We start from the raw sequence: 21,102 nt of genomic DNA, 5'->3' as shown, positions 1-21,102 counted from the left end.
GAAACAGTTTCAATTGAGAGTTTCATATTTTTGCTTGATTATGTACAACAATAATAAAATTACATTTGTATCGCGCCTTTCACGTCGGGAGGATGTCCCAAGTAGACAGTGAACAGGTATTTGCTCATTTCCCCCAAGTTCGGACCATCAACTTAATTTTGCAAGTGAATCTCCTTTCTAAAAAAATAAAAACTGAGACTGCGAACCATACTGCTCTACAGCATGGTGGAGAATTGGGTCTGCCTTGGTAAAACGTTATGATAATGTTCCCCAAATCATGAGTGCTTTGAGGATAATATGGAAAGAATGTCCTTTTGAACATGGGGCTTGCTGCAGTCTTCCGCCACTTCAATCTGATGCACAGCTGCATTGAGTTTGGTGATTTGTCAGATGAGCCGCTAGGTGGAGCAGTGAGTGGGTGTAGAATATTCTGGATTAGAAGTCAATAAAACTACATTGCTATCAGGTGCCACCACTCCTGAGGCTCGGATTGTCCACCTGGAAGGCGCAATTCCTTTTATGAAGACAAAAATCTAAGAAATTTTGAATTCAGAAACTTACCCAAAGAGTAGCTAATATTTTCCTGTAATCTATATTTGTACAGTATGCAATGTTCTGTTAGCTGAATAGCAATAACATTAGAATTCTATTTTTTGGGGGGGTTGAACGCTTTCATCCAGGTTGGCTCACGGATTTCTTCATTTCATGCTTTGGCAAGTTGACTTGGAGTAAATGTATAAGTGCCAGCTAAGTTTGAGACACAATTAAATTTGCACAGAGCTCTCCATGAAACTCTATACTCCTTCTAGACCGTAGATATTTTTTTCATTGTTCATCCCTTTCAAACTTGGGATAGGATCGGTCTTGCTGCTCTTGTCTGTTCCCTCGCCAATGTTTGCATGCATCTTTTGTGCCTCTGTGACCAAAACGACACACAGTTCTCGCAAGTGTGGCCTTTGAATATTAAGTACGCACTTATTCCTCATTTTAATACATTAAAAAGTTCTGCAGGTTATGACAGGAGTAAGGAATGCATTTTTATATCCTAGCAAATGCATTTGAATTATTCTCCACGAGAGCATGAAGAAAATTGAAGCAAAAATTCCCTCTCTTCATTCTTTCTATGCTGTGGCAGGAAGTACTTCTGATCAGCTGATATTATATAAAAGGCTGGCAAGACAAACAATGAGCACCAACTGCACCAACATTTTAAAAATAAACCACTAGATTAATGCCTGGACCACAGCTAGGTCCATCCCACTAGGGACTGAAGAGAAATCTGAGAGTGTTCTCACACACTGACCAATAACTAGTAACAGCAGCATTGGGATTTGATTGCAAGACTGACCCTCAATCAGTATATAATCCATCATGGCAGGGAGACATAGGTGAGGGGAGACAATAATGATCAACATTAAACAAAACGGTGAGATAAAGCAGCTACAACAGAAGCCCCTTTGTATGGTGTGGGTAAGATCAGGAATGTGAATCGCTGTTATACAAATACGGTTTGAAGACAGATTTAAAACATATACAAATACTACGAAGAGAATACAAACATTAATAACTGCCAGGCAAAAAAAATCCTAACAAAAGAAAAAAGATTCTACCTTTGGAAAAGGTGCGGTGCAAATACACTATTGCGGTTATAGATTCTAAGCATGTATATAATAGTAATAATCCTTGCATTTGATATAGAGCTTTTCACATCTTCTAGATGTCTCAAAGCGCTCAGAATATACCGTAAAGTGAATTGACTGTATATTTGTGGGTGAAATGTGGTATAGTGGTACTTTTTAAAAAAAAACAGTAGTAGTTGTACTTTTTTTTCAAGAAAAAGCTCTTTCCCCAGCAGAACTTTTATGTTTGACAATTAGCCATGACTGATACTTTGCCATTCATTTGTTGGGGAAACATTGTGAGTTCTTTATCAGCTTTCCTGGGAGAAGAACATGGTGCCGCTCAATCCTGAACAAGTTCAGAAGGAAAATGAGGAAGTCTTCCTCTTATTCGCAGGCCGCAGAATGGCATTGGTGGTAACCATGGAGAGATCTGCAGTAACCCATTCCAACACAAGAGATGGACACAGCAGGAACAGGGGTGGGGGAGGGAGGAGAGAGGAGCTGAAAAGGAACCCACTTTAAAGTAAAGAAAAATCATGTACTGACTTTACTGAAGCTGAGCAGATTGACATAGGATAATGTAGTGGAATATGGGCAGTGCTGGGGTTCAAGCCTGTGATCACACAAGCGCGAGACAAGCACCCTCATCAAGAGTACTTGCAAGTGCTTTCATGCTTGATCCTACTTCAGTTTGGTTTCATTCCGAATGTTACTTTGTACCATGATTCTGGCCTCCTGAGCTATTGTAAACAACCCCTGACGATGATTTTGTGTATGTGTGTGGGTGGGTTGAGGGACTTATTTGACAAATTACAGAACAAAGCAGTTGAACAATTTTTGCCACTCTGCACCCACAATTGTTGAAACAGCTTCCTGCACGATTCTGCACCCTCACCGTGACATGCTAACGCCTCCACTCCATCCTCAATAACCGCTTCTGCATTTAATAAACTTTAAATGTTCCCAGAGGTTACGCAAAATAGAGCACCAAACTATTAACTCATTACATAAATAAACATTTAAAATTCTAAATCATGAGCTCTCTTTATCCTGTATATGTGTGAATAAACCCCTCTATTACGGAGGGGATTAAAGGAGGATATAACAAGTAAACCTATGAACTCCTTCACTGGGAGCCATCTCCCATCATGTCTCTGCAGCAACATTGGATCCATAGCAATCCAGACATTCTATAAGATAATAGTCGAAATAATAATCCTTGCATTTGATATGGCGCTTTATCAAATCTTCGAGACATCTCAAAGCATTTTGTCCACAAAAATATACTGTCAATTCACTTTACAGTATATTCTGAGCTGTCTCGAAGATGTGATAAGGCGCTAAATCAAATGCAAGGATTATTATTTTTACTATTATCTTATAGAATGTCTGGACTGCTTTCAGTTGACCTATGACTTGAGAAGAATATGCATCTGCTATAGCCTATCCAGCTGCTGCAATAAAAAACAGTATTGGTGGAGTTTCAGCTGTAGGGTATATGTCTTAAGGAAGCTACTGAATTGAGGCATCCTGATGATATCATAAAACTAGGAAAGCCAAAGTGAAAGTGGTGCCTGATATTGGGATATAATAAGGCAATTTCGCGGACAACTGTTGATTTTTGTGGTGTATAGAAACATCCGTTCGGTTCATGTTTGTATTTTGGTGCTTCTCCCACCAAACTGATCTGAAATCCAGGTCCCAGCAGTGAAAAGACAATGAGCTGTATTCAGTTCCTCCTTTTTATCCAATTCAGGAAGACTGTATTATCAGTGAAGATTATGATCTTCACTTAGACTCCACCTCATAATATATTTTGGCTCCCAATTTCAAAAAGAAAGTCTTTACAGTCGTGGTCATTTCCTTCACCCTCACACCACAAGTGAAATTTGCAACACAGCTTGCTTGCAAAGAACAGATAGCCAATCTATACTAGAAAATTTGAGGTTGTTCAAGACCAAAAACCTGCCAAAATTGATAACCGAAACAATTCCGTGAATTTCCCACCAAAAGGTTTGATTGATATCACGGTGAGACCAATTGAGAAGTAGTACAAATGCTTCCTGAAGTTAGGACCACATCCTTTCAGCTTCATGTACAACAAACTGCAGGAGTAGGAGGGGAGAGAGTAGTATTGCTTTAATCTTTTCTATATTTTCATTAACAGCTCAGGAAATGTGACTCCTATCTTTACAAAACTTCCCCAGGGGGAAGAAGGGACAATGTGAGGTCATGTCACCCTCGGCTGCCCTTATATGCGTCCTTGCAGGCAGTTACAAGTGAGCTTAGCAGAAAGCCTCAAAGCAAGTTCCCTTGTCCATCCTTTGATCTAGAATGATGCAAAGATATGTTTAATAGCAACTGATGAAAAATGGCAATAGAGTGCCAACATTTTATTTTCAATCTCCTAGATTGATGTATGTTTTTAAAAGGTTCCCGGCACAATAATGCAGGTTGGTTGGAGTTCCTTCAGATCTCACAAAAAAAATCTATGCCACAATTCCCTTTCAACTACATTACCTCATAAGTGAAAAATCTGTATTAGAAACAGTTTAAAAGTACTCGCCAAGGCACTGCACCACTTCAGTTAGGCATCTGCTTTTCAAACAAGCTGTGCAATTGCCAAGACTTTCATTTTGATTGTAAGCACAGTTTGACTCAGGACAAAAAAAACATTTTAGATCAAAATATTTAACAAATGGTTCCACTTCTATTTTACAAGAAAGGATATTTATTTAGCACTGTGCAAATGTTTATCTCAGAAACTTTGCACTTTGTGGGACGACACAGCCTTAAAGGCAAGTTTCCTTACTCCACACACCTCTGTTTACCTAACAGTAAGTATGTTGTTGGACGATTCGCAGATCCCTTTCCGTGAGTAATAATCCCTTAAAAAAAGAAAGATTTGAAAAAATATAATAATTTGGTCGCTGAATCCACGACTGTTTGTGGGACATTGCTGTGCCCAATTGACTGCCGCGTTTCACCCACAAAATTCAATTCACTTTACAGTATATTCTGTGAAGCGCTTTGAGACGTCTCGAAGATGTGATAAGGTGTTATATAAAAATGCAAGGATTATTATTATTAAACCAGCAAATAGGCACACCGACTGAATATCCATTTTAAAAAATAAACTTTTAGGAATTATGATTACAGTAATGTTATTTTGTCTCCAATCTAGTTCTATTGATTTATATTTAAAAAAACTGGTTTCTGGTGATCTAATGAAGCAACTTGTAGGAAATGTTAATGAGTCAGACAATGTGAGATGTCAATAGAGACCACCATTAAGTGAAGCAATTTAAGCAATCTTGTTCATTTTTTTGACTGTGTATATTATTTCAGATTACTCAAATAATCAGACTTAATGGTTCCTACAATTTGGATCCTGTGGATGATACATTAAGCAGATACATGTATAGTTGTGCTTCTTAATCTTTCTGATAGTAATTCACATTTTGTAAAAGCATTATTAGGGCAACCTCAATTCCAGCAGAAGGTTCAGAGAAATATTCTGAGTATTGATTATCATATACACAGTTTAGGCAAAGTACAGTACTTTGCAAGTGTACGTAAACAGCTTTAGCAAATGTCTGTTAAATTGTTTCTCTAATCTTTTACAAATTATTTCCTGCAATTACTCTAGTACTAATGTTACACAAGACTTTAAAGTTGATGTAGAATGGAAAAAAAATGTTTTTACCGAGCTTATATAAGGGTGTAGGGATGTGTTCACATTTTTTGAACTTGTTCGCTTTTTCAAAACCTCCAAAAAGTACATTTTAACAGCCCTTTCTTTAAAAAAATGTTTTTTTTTAAATTTCCCGATCTACTCAAAACCAGATGTAATGTCGTAAGGGTAAACCTGTAGTACAGATAGAGAACTCAGAACTTTAATACAGTTGTGATGCAGAAATGACACTTGCCATTAATATGAAACGCTTTGCTTTCTAACTACAGTATTACAAGTCATATTGTATAAATCCATAGCTATGCAGGAGTAAATGTAATTTAATCTCTGGCTAGACAAGTTTATTAAATACTCTTTCCTATAGCTCATAAAATATGTTTGATTCCAGTATAGTAGTATGCCCAGCCAGCCTATTGAGACAAGCCAACCAGAAATCATTAGGCCCAGAATTAAATGTGAAGTAATATGGCATTATGATGACTATGTTTGTATATTCTTAATAATTCACAGTAATTCACAATCCCACTTGAGAACTGACAACATCTGGATTTCCAAGGATTTGTTTGTTGTAATTTAAGGAGGCCACAATTGGTAATTTATGCACTTCTGACCAAACCATTGAATTTTGACTTGGATTCAAGTCAACTTTTGTAACCCACGCAAAAATAAAAGACTATTTGGTTTCTTCTCTTGTATGAAACCTAGAATTTGTGGCACTTATTTCAGGAGATTTGGGAGCACTTTGGAAATTAATTAAGTACTCAACTGAAACCCCACGGATACTGTGGGAAGCCCTTAAGATATTCCTCATGAAGTAAAAGATAGAGAGACTAAGGTATACTTTATGGCTAAGACAAAATAAAACCCACAAAAATAACCACCCTGAAACAGGAAATTAAGGAACTAGAAATCAATTTCTCAGGACCTTGCAACAGAAAGTTATTTGTTTGAGTCTAAATTTGAACATAATGTGTGTAGTCAGTGTTGAACTTCCTCCAATGGGACAAACCTGCTGAATATGATCTTTGGATGGATTGAAGAAATTGTTAGCTTCGTAACTCTGAAAAAAGAAAGCAACTGTCAAACATAACAAAAAGAATGAATCACATTTATGTGGAGTCCTGTAGCTTAGTGGTTAGAGCACTCACCTCGCAAGAACTTTGAGAACCACTGAAGAAAATAATCAAAGTGTAATTCTGGATTAACATTAAACTGATTCATGTTAAACTGCTACACCAATCTTATTTGATGCTTGTCAGATGAAAGAGAGAAGGGCTCTACATAAAGAAATGACAGATTTGGAGGCTTCCCACCCCCACATTCACACTTTGTGAAAAATAACCATGTTATTATGCATTTTCTCTTCTGAAATATCACCAGATCCAAAATATTTCCATTTATGCAAAGCTGAAAATCTCTGGCCATGAACCCAGGCTCTGTTATTCCTTAAAATCTGGTGCACAGGTTATACTTCACACAGGGTTTTAATGGTCACAATTGTAGGGATGCAATTAATACAGTCTTAAAAATCTTAATGGCGACAAGATGGTTTAAAAATGACAGGTGTGATTTTTACACTAGTGTGAACAATACACCAGATGACTGGATTTATGGTGTGTTTTTGAATTCAAAAATTGGAAAATTGCCCAGATAGCAATGAAACAATACATTTCTTGACTACAATTTAAACATGGATTCTCAAACCAAGATTGAAAACATATGTAGTGCTTTGTTCAGACACCATTATATTTTTTGGACTTCTTGTATAGTCATCTCTTGTAATGTAATAGCTACAAATCCCTCGAGTGGTCATTCAACCATGGCACTGTGGAACCATTCCCAAAATTATATGTATGTGCTTCGAAATTAACAATTCCCCGTACAGTTTTTTCTGAAAATGGGTTTCATTTGTTCGTATCATCCTATCAAATTTTCTTTGAAGAACAGATATTGCCATTAGGTTGTTGGAAAAGAATGCTTATACATAAAAACCATTGAGAGAACTAAGAGCCCATAGAGGCATCTCAATTCATACAAAGTAATCCAACAAAATCCAACAAAATCTTTCTATTAGAAGATTGTAGTCAATGGTGAGGCCAGTCTAATGATAAGATAATGGGAACCGCTAAACTCGAACAAACACATTGACAGAAAGTTACCGTAAATATACATCATCCATATCTAATCCTCAAATAAAAATCAGGATTTCTAAAAAATTAATTAATCGAGTGATAGTTTGCAGCTTTTTTTTTAACTGGTGTACAGCTTTCCAAACTAGGTATGTTACTGATGGTATTGAATGGAGATGATTTATTTGCCATGCCAAGTAGCTTCAAGCAACCTGCCCTGATGTGTGGCGTGGGGAAGAGAGAGAGAACAACACCTTTAGATAAAGTAATCTGTTAGGCTTGCAAAGGCAAATAAGGATATTTTCCAATCTAATCTCTTGTTTTAACAATTTTATTGTAGTATCAATTATCTTTGTTTGACAAGTGATTAGTTTTTATTTGGTTTACAGTATTAACCTTTCAGAATCCTTGCCATTATCAGCGAGAGTCTGCGAGCCAAATCAACACCACTTTCTCTTTATTTTAGATGTTCTTTAACGCACACAAGCACGGGTGCTGAAAAATATAGGACTTTATTACTGTCGTATATTGTTGGCAGCTGACCTAATAATCATTGACCAGAGTGATTAGGGTTTCCTTTACAATCAATCAGAATGCATGCTGCTTATCTTTTGCATTGCAAGACTGTGTCGAGAAGCAACATGATCAGCGTCGCTGTTTGGATGGCAGATGAGTTCAGCCTTGGCAATGATGCTTCCATTTTCTGACCAACGCACATCACTCAATTGCTGATAGTTAGAGATGCTCCGATTAAACTTTGCTGGATTTGAGTTATGTATTATATTATTTTGTTTTATTAATAGAACTGGAGGACAATTTTATTACATAAGGATTTTCATTCACTTTTTCAAGCAAGAGAAAGAGGTCACAACATCACCATAAGTATATTAAATCTAACTAGGCCAGACCAGCTTACTTAAAAAGAAAGTGGACAATATCTAGGAGGATTGCTGTCAGTGTAAGGCAGAGCGAGAAGCAGAGACCAATGGACACACAGATTAATTTGGTGTTGCTCACAAAAAATCTTTTGGAGGGCTCAAAATTAAGGTTGTAAAACAATGTAGACATAAAGACAACAGACACAAATCTGGCCCACTAGTTAATCGATAGTATAGGAAAGAAAATTAGTATAGGAAATAAAGTACTTATCATGTATTCAAGGACAAAAGAAGCTTCCTGCATGAAAGAGCACACTAAGATAAGTAGCTGATAGATCATTACCATTCTTCTGTCCAGTCATACTCACATTGAGTGAGCTTATTGTGATGTGTTCTGGTTTCAACGAAGCAGATCACTTTAAATTTTGAGCTCTTTCATTCAAAAAGTCACTCAAGCCACAGAGTAATGGACTGCTAGTCCAGTTTTACAATTGAAGGTGGAAATTAATTTAACCTTATACAAGAATATCATTGAAAATCTTGACAGTTTGAAACAAAACTAGTATAAATGTCTGTACTTTTCTGTATTTTGTTGATATGCATTAGTAAATGCTTAAGTCATTAGTGGCCAGTTGTAAGTGCATTTTGTTTCATTTTGTAAAATGACACGAATTCTCTTATGTCACTACAAGGCCTCTGTATTTGCATTGTAATAATAATCCTTGCATTTAATATACCCTTATTACATCATCAAAACATCTCAAAGTACTTCACATGATTTACTATATGGTGACTGCATATTTTGTATGCAAATTGTCTGTCTACTTATTAAGGTAATTTATGCGAGGCCATTGGCTTTGCTTACAATGGAGTAAAAGAGAATAATAGCAAAGGCTTAATCAATAGACCAATACAATTTGTAAATGGTTTTAAAATGATTAGTGTTGATTACGTGTATTTCCATTTGTATTTAAATTTAAAAATAATTGTGCCCACAAGAGGATAAAATATATATATATTTTAAAAAACTGCCTTCTTTGGCGAGGAAATTCCTCAAATCGGGTTTATTGAAATTAAAATTAAGCTTTGAATGTATGGAAGATGGATCTGATCTTCAATCCTTTTTTTAAAAAAAAATTAGGCTGAGTATTCGTTTGGGCATGCAATGCCCATTCACCTATCAGCCTGACTCAGTTGGTAACATTTTCACCTCTGAGTCAGAAGGTTATGGGTTCAAACCCAACATGAGGTCTTTGAATTGTAATCTAGGCTAACTCTCCAATGCAGTTCAGCAATGTCAGATGGCCCCAAACAACGGATGAGATGTTAAACCAGGATCCTGTTCACCTGTTCAGGTGGATGTGAAAGTTCCCATCCCATGACACTGTTTGAAAATAGAAGGGAGTTTCTCTCGGTGTCCTGGTCAACAATCTTCCAGATAAAATTGGTTGCTCACTTCATGGCTGTTTATGGGAGATTGCAATGCACAAATTGAGTGCCACATTTGCTTACAAATACAGTCATTCCACTTCACAGAAATGTTCTCGATGTGCCATGTTTTATATCAATTGCAAAGTTTATTATTATCTAACCCCAATACAGTATCACCCTAGAAATATTACGCTTGTCACTCTGTCTTTACCTCAGCAGCTGGTAGACAATGCCTCAGCATTTTTAAAATCAGAATGCCGGAGGCCTTGTAATGATTGCATTAATCTTTCAGCCTTGAATCTAAGAACAGATTGTGAAGGACAAATGCACTGAATATCTCGTCATTTTGATGATTTGTCTCTGAGTGATACAAAAATCGCACCATTGTAAAAAAAACTCCCGATTTTTAAGCTTTTAGAATCTCATTTTATTCAAAGAAGGACTTTTCATATTCTTTGAAATTTAATTAGCAAATCTTTACAAAATTTTAACGGAAGATTTTTTCCTGGCTCAGCTGATTGAAATGCAATAATTCCTGCAGAAAATTGCCCCCAGAATTTTTTTAACAAACTGAGAATTATTATATCTTTGGACATTTTACAAAGAATACAAGGCACATATTACTGAAATGCACTAATTTAAACTTAGTATAATGTAATTTGTATTTGTATGGTTACCTCAGAATGCCGTACACAGTAAAAACCTTTGTCCAGCAAATGTAGACTTTTGTGTCACTGTGATTTATTGGTTCATTAATTCAGAGTCAGTTTTTTCATACAATAAAGGACTGAATAATAATTAATGAGTGGTGGTGAATGGGTTAACTAACATCAGAAACAGCCTCCTAAAGCTGTATTGGTGTGTCTTGGTATTGCCCTGGCCACAGATGTTAAGGTCAATGAAAGGTTATTTTGATTGAAAATGAAAAGAAGCTCCAGCCCAAATGCTTTATATAATTGTTTGAAACTTATTTGGTGGTTTTAATTTTATTTCTTGGCTGAGGTATACAGCATTCCATACTGATTTAGTTTTGTACTATATTGGGAGACGAAAATTACATCACAGGGACCAACATTTAAATTTATGCTGCTTTGCTGATTTAAAGAGTAAAATTAGAATATTTGTCGAAAAGATATTTACAACTTTCTTTTGCTGTGCATATTAACAAGACTTGTAACAGTTATTCACAGCTTAAATATTGTACGGCTACTGAACCCATTAGTTATGGATAGCATTCTCCTCTTGGACCTGTAAATTCTGTTTGTTATTTAAACAATAATCGAAAGAAAACGAAAGCTCTTGTGGCTTGTTTGGATCTGGCATTAAACTGCTCAAGTGAACACGTTCCATTGTACGTTCTAAGCATAATTGTCGGAGTTCATCATTACCATATATAAACCTTCCGTAGGGTACACAGAATGCTGAAGTGGAAAAACTGTGGCTATCACATCCACATCTTTTGACACTCTCATTGTGCAGACACCTCAACTTCACAAATTTTACAGCAGTTCCATGACTTTTTGTTACTGCTGACACATGGTCAATAGCAGGGCAGCACTTTACTGTACATGCAATACATGAACAGGTGCCATTGTTACATCTGTATTTTGAAAAGTTCGCTTTGGTACTGTATCAGTTACATATCACAACCTGTAATACTCTGCCCCAGGCATAGTCTTTCCCAATATTTCATTGTTTGGAAAGATCTAAAAACCTGAATTCCTCCCAGAAATACTGCTTTGGGGAGCTGTAATATTTATTTAGTGCTCTCACACCGTAACTTTATGTGCACTAGCTGTATTTCCCATGTTGCCAAGTGGATCGTTTCTTAATATTTTGTTCCAAACAAAGTTGAGAATTCTTAATCACCACTCTGGGGCCATCCACTTGGAGTTGGCAGAGGATGACGTATTCTCTAGTGGTCAGTAAATTGTCTAGTTTTCCATTCCTGGCAGTTAACATAGTATCCTATGTTAACCAACACAAGTCTATACCGGGGGCTGCAACAGATGTGATTTTAAGATTGACATACATTTCGGCATTCTATCTGTGGCATGTTTGAAAAAAAAGATGATTCATTCCATGAGCGGCACGATTTAGCAAAACACATGTAACAAATGTAATCAAATGTAAAAGACACATTTGTTTCTCTCATGGCTACTAATTTCAGGGGAAATCAGAGTTTTCTGAAGAGATGACAACGTAAAACCATTTGACAGTGTGCCTTGACTTCCAAAAAGGCTTTTGATAAACCAGCATACAAAAGATTCCTTTACAGATTGATATCAGTGGGTATCAGAAGTGGCCATAGACCAGTAACTAGCTGAAGGGAAGGAAACAGTAATTATAAAGGGAGCTGGGATGAAATAGGACGAACAAAGTATTGAGCGCGATATCTTCAGGGATCTATGCTGGAATTCTTCCTGTTTCTAGTATAATTACCCTGGATTCTTTCAACAACAACTTGCAGTTGTGTAAGGCAGGAAAATGTCTCAAAAGTACTTCAAGGTGGAGTGTGGTCCCAAGCAGGCTGAAAGATAAGCACATTGGACCCATCCAGGCGATTTATGTGCTCCATAAATGGAAAAGAAATTGTGAAGGAGGAAGCTGAAAGTGATTTATTGGCATTAGTTTATTCATCAATAGCCGTGTCCAACCAATGCGAGGCAATAATAACAAAGTGAATAGGATGCTGGGCTACATTACTGAATCATTGGACTTCAAATACCCAAACGTTAAAGTTGTCCAGTGCTCCGTTCCTATTTTTGAGGGTTTTTTTAAACTAAAAAGCCCATATCATGTTAAACAGCAATTGAGGTCCAACACTGACTCAGTCAAATGAGACAGATGTGGGGATATGGGGCAGATGTGGTGAACATTCTTCTGGGTTATCTTTAGGATCTGGAGAGCATTTGTACAGAAGTTTACACCAGGAGATGGAATAGTTGAGCTGAAGTCAGCAATAGGGTACATTTTCTTTGATCTGTGGAGGGTAGGTCTTGATAAGGCTTTTTTGTTTATTTCCATACTTTTTAAAAATATATTATTGTAATTTAGCCAACTTAAAGACTTAGAAATCTCAATTAATACTAAGCAGAACCATGTTTCTGATATGTTTCAATGTGAAAAAGAATGTAATGCAAAATTCTGAATCTAATTGTCAGCCCTGTGGTATTGCGGTTCTGAGGCTCAATTATTAAGATATCACAAAGGCTAATGAGAGCCATTACAGCCATACTTTAGACAGATTAAATGCTGCACTGGGAGATTTGGTGCAGTGCAATGAGAAGTGGCGTCAGATGAAACACTGCTCCAAATCTGATTCCCCTTTTGAAAACAGAACTAAATGTACAGGGTCAGGTCTTGACCTCCATAATATGACCTTGTTTTCAGTTTTCTTTCTTACATAGAGAACATTTTGAGCGTCTACAGGCAATGTAATTTGAGCAAATTGTTGCTGATGAATACATATTGGAAGGAAAAAAGTAGGGAACTTTACAACGAATTCACAATATCGGATCTCTTTTTCCACCCCCGCCACCGGCAATGAAGTGGCTGTAGCTGACACATCATTACGGTTTGAGATGAAACACATTTTTTTCTGGTTGTAGGCTCACTAAATGTTTCATGGAAAGGGTGATAGACTGGTGAAATACTACCAAGAAAAGCCATTGAAGCAGACTGTAAAATGGGTTCATAAGACAACTAGATGTGTTGCAGGAAAGAGACGAGATTGAGGAATATGGTAAGTAGGCAGGTAGAGATGGAGAACTATTAAAACGCCATTGTTGGACAGACAATAGAGATACTGCTTGACTGTATTTGCAGAAATTATACTTCACTCACCATAATTTAGAAGTACTTTTTGCTGGGATTGGGTGGAGAGAGAAAATCTGTCACAATTATTAGCAAAAGCAAAAAGCAATGTGCGATTTCTATGAACAAGGCACAAAGTTGACATTAAAATGATTGTAACACTTGTGATTTTTTGGAACAAGAGTTCCACTGGCAACAATCTGGTTCCATGGCACCACTCAAAAAAGTCTTTTCCAGTACCCAGGCCAAAAATCCCCCCAGATTAAAAATAGATTGGATCACTTATGGCTGTCTATGGGACATTGCTATTCACAAAGCTGCTTGCCAAGTTCACCTGCAAATAAAGTTACTACACAGTACAGAAAAGCTCAAGCACTTTGAGATGCTTCACTATGATAAGGCCCTACATCAAATGCAAGAATGATTTATTCAGATCATGACAACTGAATTCATTCTACATTTCACTATTAACAGGTTTATAACTCCAATCCACCTAATCATACTGTAAACTGTAGGTACTCCATACAAACAGACTGAAATCAGATTACTGCAATGTCCAAGAACGTATTTTGCCGTTTTGTTTACTAAATGTCAGATCTGATGCAACACTGGAGGCCTGAGGACAGCTGCAGTAAGAGTTCTAATGGGCAGGAAGGAAACCTACACCAGTGATTATTTATGAATGTTAAGACCTCTCCAGATTGTCGCTTAAAGGGAGAAACATGATAAGCTTAGTGTAGGCAGAATCCTGTTATTGGGAAGCCAGAGCCTTCCAGATGTGATCCCTGCACTAAAAAATTACTGCAGACTTCAGATTAACTTGGTAAGGTTTAGGGTTTTTGTACCTTGTCACAGAGCTTGTTTTTGACCTGTTGGCCAGTACTGCTACGTTGATCAGCAGTGTTTCTTCCCTCAATCATTATACTTCATAGAAAATGATTTTAGCAAACTAGAATTTAAAAACGGTGACTGGATTCACTAAAATATCTAGATTGGGTAATTAAGTAATTGTGTGGCTTTAGGCACTGAGGTTACTTCTGGTATCAGTGCTTTTATTTTCAATTTTGGCCAACTGACCTGTATACTCACCTCTTCTCGTTGACACATCAGGCAGTGGGATTCTATGCTCAGTGTGTTAGGTGAAAATTTGTGCTGCTGCACTCCCATCTGTGAAATTGCCTTTTTTTTAAAAAGACACTGGACTTTTTTTTTAGATCCAAGACTCAAAAAAATAAAAATAAACAGAAAATAATTGGTATTAATCAGCAAAATAATTATCGTTCTTCTCCCTCAGCTCCTGGATGCGATGGCTTCTGAACTGGATGCATTCAGACAGCCTCATGTTTGCATGTTATTTATATAAAACCATTTTTTTTGTTTCCGTTGACTTTGAAATTGGAATTGCAAATGAACAGGATTATTTTTCACAGCGATAATTTATGCAGGAATGTTGAGGTTTTGCATTGTTGTGTGTGATATAAATAATTTCTATTCTACAATTGGCAGCATTGTTGGTATTGAAGGGAACTGGGATCCAAATGTAATAAAAAAAAGTGTTAATTTCACCAGCACAAATCAATATAAATTGTAGTCTTAAAAACAATGTTTCCTGTGTGACGTAAACCTTTTGTCTATTTATTTGACTTTGCTGTGACATAATCATCAACATTTTTCATTTAAATTATCTCAGGGAATCAACCCACAAAAAATCGATCAGTGTTACTAACAACTTTCAATAAAACGATTTTAAAACTGTCAGTTTTTAAAACTATACTTCAGCAGTAGATTGAACTCCAGTCAGAGCACAGGATTTTTTTTAGAAAGCACTGTGGTTTCTTGCAGATAGAATTAACTGGACTAAGACTTAATCGACTCACACATCAGCTACACTGCATAACGCCCATGTGTGTAGATGCTTCTTAAGCATCTAAACCATGGAGTCCTGTAGCTTAGCGGTTAGAGCAGTTGCCTCGCAAGTGAGAGGACCTGGGTTTGATTCCTCGGCAAGGCGAAACATTTCCTTACTCCACACCTCTCTGTTTAGCCAGCAGTAAGTAGCAACCCAGTTGTTAGTCAATTGGCAGATCGCTTTTCTGGGGGTAATAATCCCTTCAAAATTAAAAAAAAATTGGTCACTCAATCCACAATTGTTTGTGGCACCCTATTGTGCATAATTGGCTGCTGCGTTTCGTCCAAAAATGCAGTCAATACACTTTACGATATATTCTGTGAATTGCTTTGAGACATCTCAAATACACGATAAGGCGCTATAACAAATGCATGGATTATTATTATTAAGGCATTCTGTTCACGGTCTATAGTTCTGACTCCAGTGTGGTATTACATTTACCCGAGATTGAAATGATTCATGTAAGCAAAAAGTGACTCGAATGAGATCCGTTTTTCTGGACTGAACTTGCAGTCAGTGAATTGAGACCGAAGTCAACTCAATTCTTGTTTTAAACAACTGCCTCATTTTCTTTATGTACACACAGTTATTCTAACAGCTGGACAGAATGCATGAAGCACATTTTTGACAAGAAGCCAAGCAAAGTGAAGTCACTTTAAGAGACATTGCCTCTCTCATGGAATAAAGCTGTGCAACCACAAAGAACTTATTTGATTTGATTCTACAATTATCTTTTTTTCAGGTCACACACAGATTCTAACCTATGTTGAAGATGCATTGATACAATTGTTAGAACACAAGGAGGAGTACAGTAGAGCTGGGATTTCTAGATTCTTTGCTGAATAGTAAGTATATAAATTATTTGTTAAGCATTTTTCCACTGCCACTGTAAAATACTCTGCTCATACTATTATTAGTTCGTGTAATGCCCATAAGACAATTTCACAAATTAGATCAACTGTTGATGAGGTGAATCATTTTGAAGTATGCTTTTTTTTCATCATTTAATCAACCAATATCAAATACTATCAAAGACCTCACTGATGATAAAATTCTGATACAGGGTCATTAGAAACTGATTTTCCTATTACACTACTCAAGTGTGACAGCAGGATTATCAACTAGGTGATAGTATACAAGTACCATGCGGTATTTTGATCCTAATCATTATCCAGTGATAGCCTGCTGGAAAGATCCCTTGTGTGGATTTGTGGTGAAGATAGGAACAGGCTCAACTGTAATAGAACCTTGCACGAGTCGGTACCTTTGGGAAAAGGGGGATTTAAAATGTTGTCAAATTGTCGGTATGAGAAGTTGTTTTCATGTTGTAAAATTAATGGAGCAAAAAGCAAAGTTATCTTTAAAGTTGCAAATTGCAACTTTGTTAATGTCCACCAGACCTTTCCCGAAGTCCGGGAATGATCTGTACGAGAAAATGATCAGGGAAGCACATTGTTGACCTATTGGAGTTAGGCTGAGCATTCAGCCCATCTACAATCAGAAAAAATAACATAGGTGAACATCAATATTGCCTCTGTGTTGCTTTTTGAGTTGCAGGTGGAAACACTTCATTTAGTTAGCTGTCAGCACCTCTGGTTGAGGGCTATCTCATTTATCTTACAATGCTTCTGCTACTACTGCAATCATGGCATGGCTGTGAGGTAAATGTGGTCTAAAATTACTTGATTCTTTTGGGAGTGTTACAATGTGATTATGTAGCTCTGATTTTTGGTACCAAATATGCTACCAGTGGATTATTTTAAAAAAAACAAGTTATAACTAGATAACCAGGTGAAAACAGCTGGCAGACACTTGGGATGGGAATCCCAAAAATGCCCTGTTTAACTGCACTGTTTATTGAAGTCACTTGAACATAAATGAAAACTGTATGGAAGAATGGGCTTCAGTTTATATACATCTGTGAGTAAGTATACAGGAACCCTAGCAAGCAGAATGATAAATGTTAGCTTACCGCACTGTTTATTAAACAGTCGATGTCCTTGGCTAAACAAGTTTGTAGAAGGGACATGCCTTTGAAAGGAAATGAGCTGATAACCTCTAATTTATAATAGAATTAATGGACCCTTTAAACTGCATACAGCTGTTGAGTGGTATATTATTGTGCCCAGTGACCTGAGTAAGCTGCAGGACATAGGGTCTGTGTAACTCAATAAAGTATAACCACATAGAGCATTTGATCACGTACCCTTAAAATTATATTAACTCTTTTCTTTTCAGGTAATGTTGATAAGTGGAATGGAGAGCTTCAGATTGTAATTATGTGAAATAAGATTGAGATTAAAGTTCTAGCCTTCAAGTCAGTCCTGATATCTGGGTTGTGTTCATACTCGTTTTGCTCTGCAGTTACTTTATTAAAAAACAAACAATTTTAAAATGGATTAAGGGTAACAGGAATAGAAATAGCTCTGTGCAATGACCATAGGAGCTAGTGACATGAGGAACATAGGGAGGAATGCAGTAATAATTGATCTTGCAGAAATTACGGAAAGAACAGATTTGATTCGCTAAGAAGTTGCCCACAAAACACAGTCACTCCACTTCACAGCAAATCCTGTGAAGTGCTTTGGGGCATCCTACTGATGTGAAAGGAGATATACCAAATGAAAGGATTATTATTAATTTAAGATTTTAATGCAAAACCATTCTTATTTAAAGAGATGACATGATAAGGTTAAAACTTGTTTCAAAATACAGGTTGGCTTCTTAAGTCACAATTTAAGAAGAGAATGGTGCATATAATCCAATAATGAGGTTGCAGAAGAAAGAAGTTCTTTGCATCTCTCAGTGTTCTTTGTTTTGCTCTGTCAATGTAGCCCTGTATGCTTTAGGAAGTAATCCTGATTAAGAGGAAACAATTTCATGGACCAACAGATCTTGCCATTGTTCCAGCAGCCAGGAGGTGAAAGGTTAAACAGTAGTAATTAGGCTGCCCAAGTTGGAAAGGGCAAGTTTTTATAGCATTGCATGCCATTCCTCCCGACACAAGGGAAAAGGGCGTTGAGGTTTAATTGATGTATTGTTCTAATGTGCTGGATAAAATATTGTAAATGAATATAGAAAACTAGCTGCTTTAATATACATTGATTAGGTCTCCTCAATTTAAAAGGTGCTTTTTATTTGAAATAATAGTTCTTAATCCGCTGGGTAACGTAACATGATGATTGATACAGCGTCCTCTATGGATCAATCTTAATAATGTACCCAACAACATGTCATGTCATCTACCTGAGAATCATGCCATATTCTGATAAGTTAACTTGACCACATAGAATCTGAGGTTGATGATGCTACATTACTTGGCAACTGGAAATTATACTTCTCTTTGCAAAATGTTATCACCCGAGGCTGCATTAAACTGAAGTTGTACTGCAGCCATTCACATTGATTTGATATCAAAACCTGCTTCTAGAGGTGGTTTCAGAACATGGTTCAAAATCAAGTTATCCTTTCCAATTGTATAATCAGGCCATTAGGGGCCACACCTGGTGGTTCTTGCTCAAAATATCTGCTAATATCAAAATGTGATTAAAATTTATTTTAAAAAAGCACAAACAATTAGGATTTTAAGAATTAAGGAACCACTTATCTGGAAACTGCCCAATTAATGGTTCTCTAATACACTGTTAGTGAATGTAAAGTATTCAGATGCACAGTATAATCTTTCATTCAACGCTTTTACCTTTGTAGAAATATTTATGTGAAGATAGTGTAATACTAACTGATAAGGTAAGCCATTTTATGCTGCTTTAAGAGCCTTCAGTTAAACCTTTTTGCCTTTTAGCTACATAAATTTCAGCTAAATGTTTTGAGTCCTCCACTATGAAGTAATATATCATATCTGACTCCCATTAGCATGGATGAACTATAGATTATTACTTGATAAATCTTCAATGATAATGTCATAATTGTTAATCCTTTAATGTGATCACCATCAAACATCAACTGGAGGATTGGTGAATAAAGCAGGAAAAAAGGATGGATGAATTGTGAATTGTGTCTGGGTTGCATTGCAACTCAATCCCTGGGGGCAATATGTAGTCAGGTCAAATTTAATTGTGGACAGCGGATTCATTGGTTTCAGAATTTGTGACATCATCTGAATCCCTCAATGAGGTTACCACCTTGCAATCGCATATCTCCATTTTGCGCTATTTGGAATTGGTGTGTTTTATAGCAATTATAGCAATCAAGTAGCATCCTAAGAATATGGAGGACTGCATCCATTTCTGTCGCCCGCACATTTATAGACCTGATTCTCATTGCCTTCTGTTAATAAACATAACACTTGTACTCTGCACACAAGCCGGGTTTAAGAGCACCATGCAGCTCCACCCAGACAGTTCACATTTCAGTTGCCAGTTGCCCCCACACAGGTGCATAATTTGGTAGTTACGTCATGCGCATTCCATAGACAGGACATAAGCAGCTGTGACATTGTTTCTGTCGGCAGAATTACAAACCTTTTTGGTGGGACTCAGCACAGCGAGGACAGTCTCCATTACCCAAATACACTCACTGTGAAGCAGTTCAATACACAATATTCTATTCATTTTTCAAGAATTTTCATATTGCAGAGTGCCATTTCCATAATGCATTTCTTACAACTTCTGTTAGGACTATAATTAACAGTTTGAAATCTTCATTCAGGAAGCAAAATTTCCTGTACAGCATAGTCTCACTTCAAGCCCCTGCAGAGTACTTACATGGTGAGAATCAATTTGAATCAAAACATCAGTAAACTCACAACAAATGGGAATTTACAGCTGCCTGGATTACAGGGATCTATTTCTGTTCCGCTGAATTAGCAGTTGGCGAAACCATAAGCTTTATAAAATCTAACTGTACTGGGCAAATACATCAGACACACAGCAGATTCTCTCTGGATCATTGCGTTTGGGATCCAGGCAAATATGTGTCACAGCGAGGATTTGAGGTGTGGAGAGAATGCTTCACATAGTTTAGGCATTAATGTGAAGGCCTTAAATAATGTGGGTTTATCTGTGTTTGTACCAAAGGATTATTGTAAAGAAGTAGCAGAATGCCTCAGCATCTCCACTAGGTTTTTCATGGCCAAAAAAAAACATGCTTTGAGAAAAAGAGGATCCAGCCAGAGAAAATCTTATTTTGGTGGTAATTCCTCCCTTAGGTGAAGGGAGGGATTTGGTATGTGATAATTGTCTCGAAATGCTTTGTGTTCCCTTGCTTTGGCTTTTTGTGGGTGTTAATGCGATCTCCGGAAAAGCTTGGACTGTTTCTAATTGTGACAACTACTTTATGACATTTCCAACAGAAAATACGCACAGTTTCCCACACTTAGTCACATGAAACTCGCTGTCAAGCCTCTGCAAGCACTACTCTGTAACTTGCTGTAGATAGTTTTCATTTGTGGGGTTTTTTTACACAAGGCTGGACAAGCTAGCAATTTCAAAGCCACATTGCTAACTTTCAGAACAGACTGATAGATCTATGTATCGTGGCAAGCATATCAGCAACACTCGGGTACATTAATTACCTTGGTGTCTTGTTAATTCCTTAAGTGGTGTTGGTGGAGGAGAAACAATTTTAGAGAGGAGACTGACTCCTGAAACAGCCGTGCATTCCC

At 36.9% G+C, this 21,102-nt stretch overlaps 1 protein-coding gene across 2 annotated transcripts in view; it reads left to right on the top strand.

Moving 5' to 3' along the window:
• cunh11orf49 (chromosome unknown C11orf49 homolog) overlaps positions 1–21,102 on the top strand; it is a 66,929-nt gene that overhangs the window by 3,367 nt on the left and 42,460 nt on the right. For both annotated transcript variants that reach the window (XM_007887654.2, XM_007887655.2), the window contains exon 2: positions 16,222–16,324. In XM_007887654.2, the coding sequence (XP_007885845.1) occupies positions 16,222–16,324 (103 nt within the window). The remainder of the gene's footprint in view (positions 1–16,221; positions 16,325–21,102) is intronic.

The sequence above is a fragment of the Callorhinchus milii genome, unplaced genomic scaffold (genome assembly GCF_018977255.1).
Source record: "Callorhinchus milii isolate IMCB2004 unplaced genomic scaffold, IMCB_Cmil_1.0 Scaffold17, whole genome shotgun sequence".
Classification (NCBI taxonomy): domain Eukaryota; kingdom Metazoa; phylum Chordata; class Chondrichthyes; order Chimaeriformes; family Callorhinchidae; genus Callorhinchus; species Callorhinchus milii.
The sequence above is the reverse complement of the archived record's forward strand: the minus strand, read 5'-3'. Positions and strand labels throughout refer to the sequence as shown.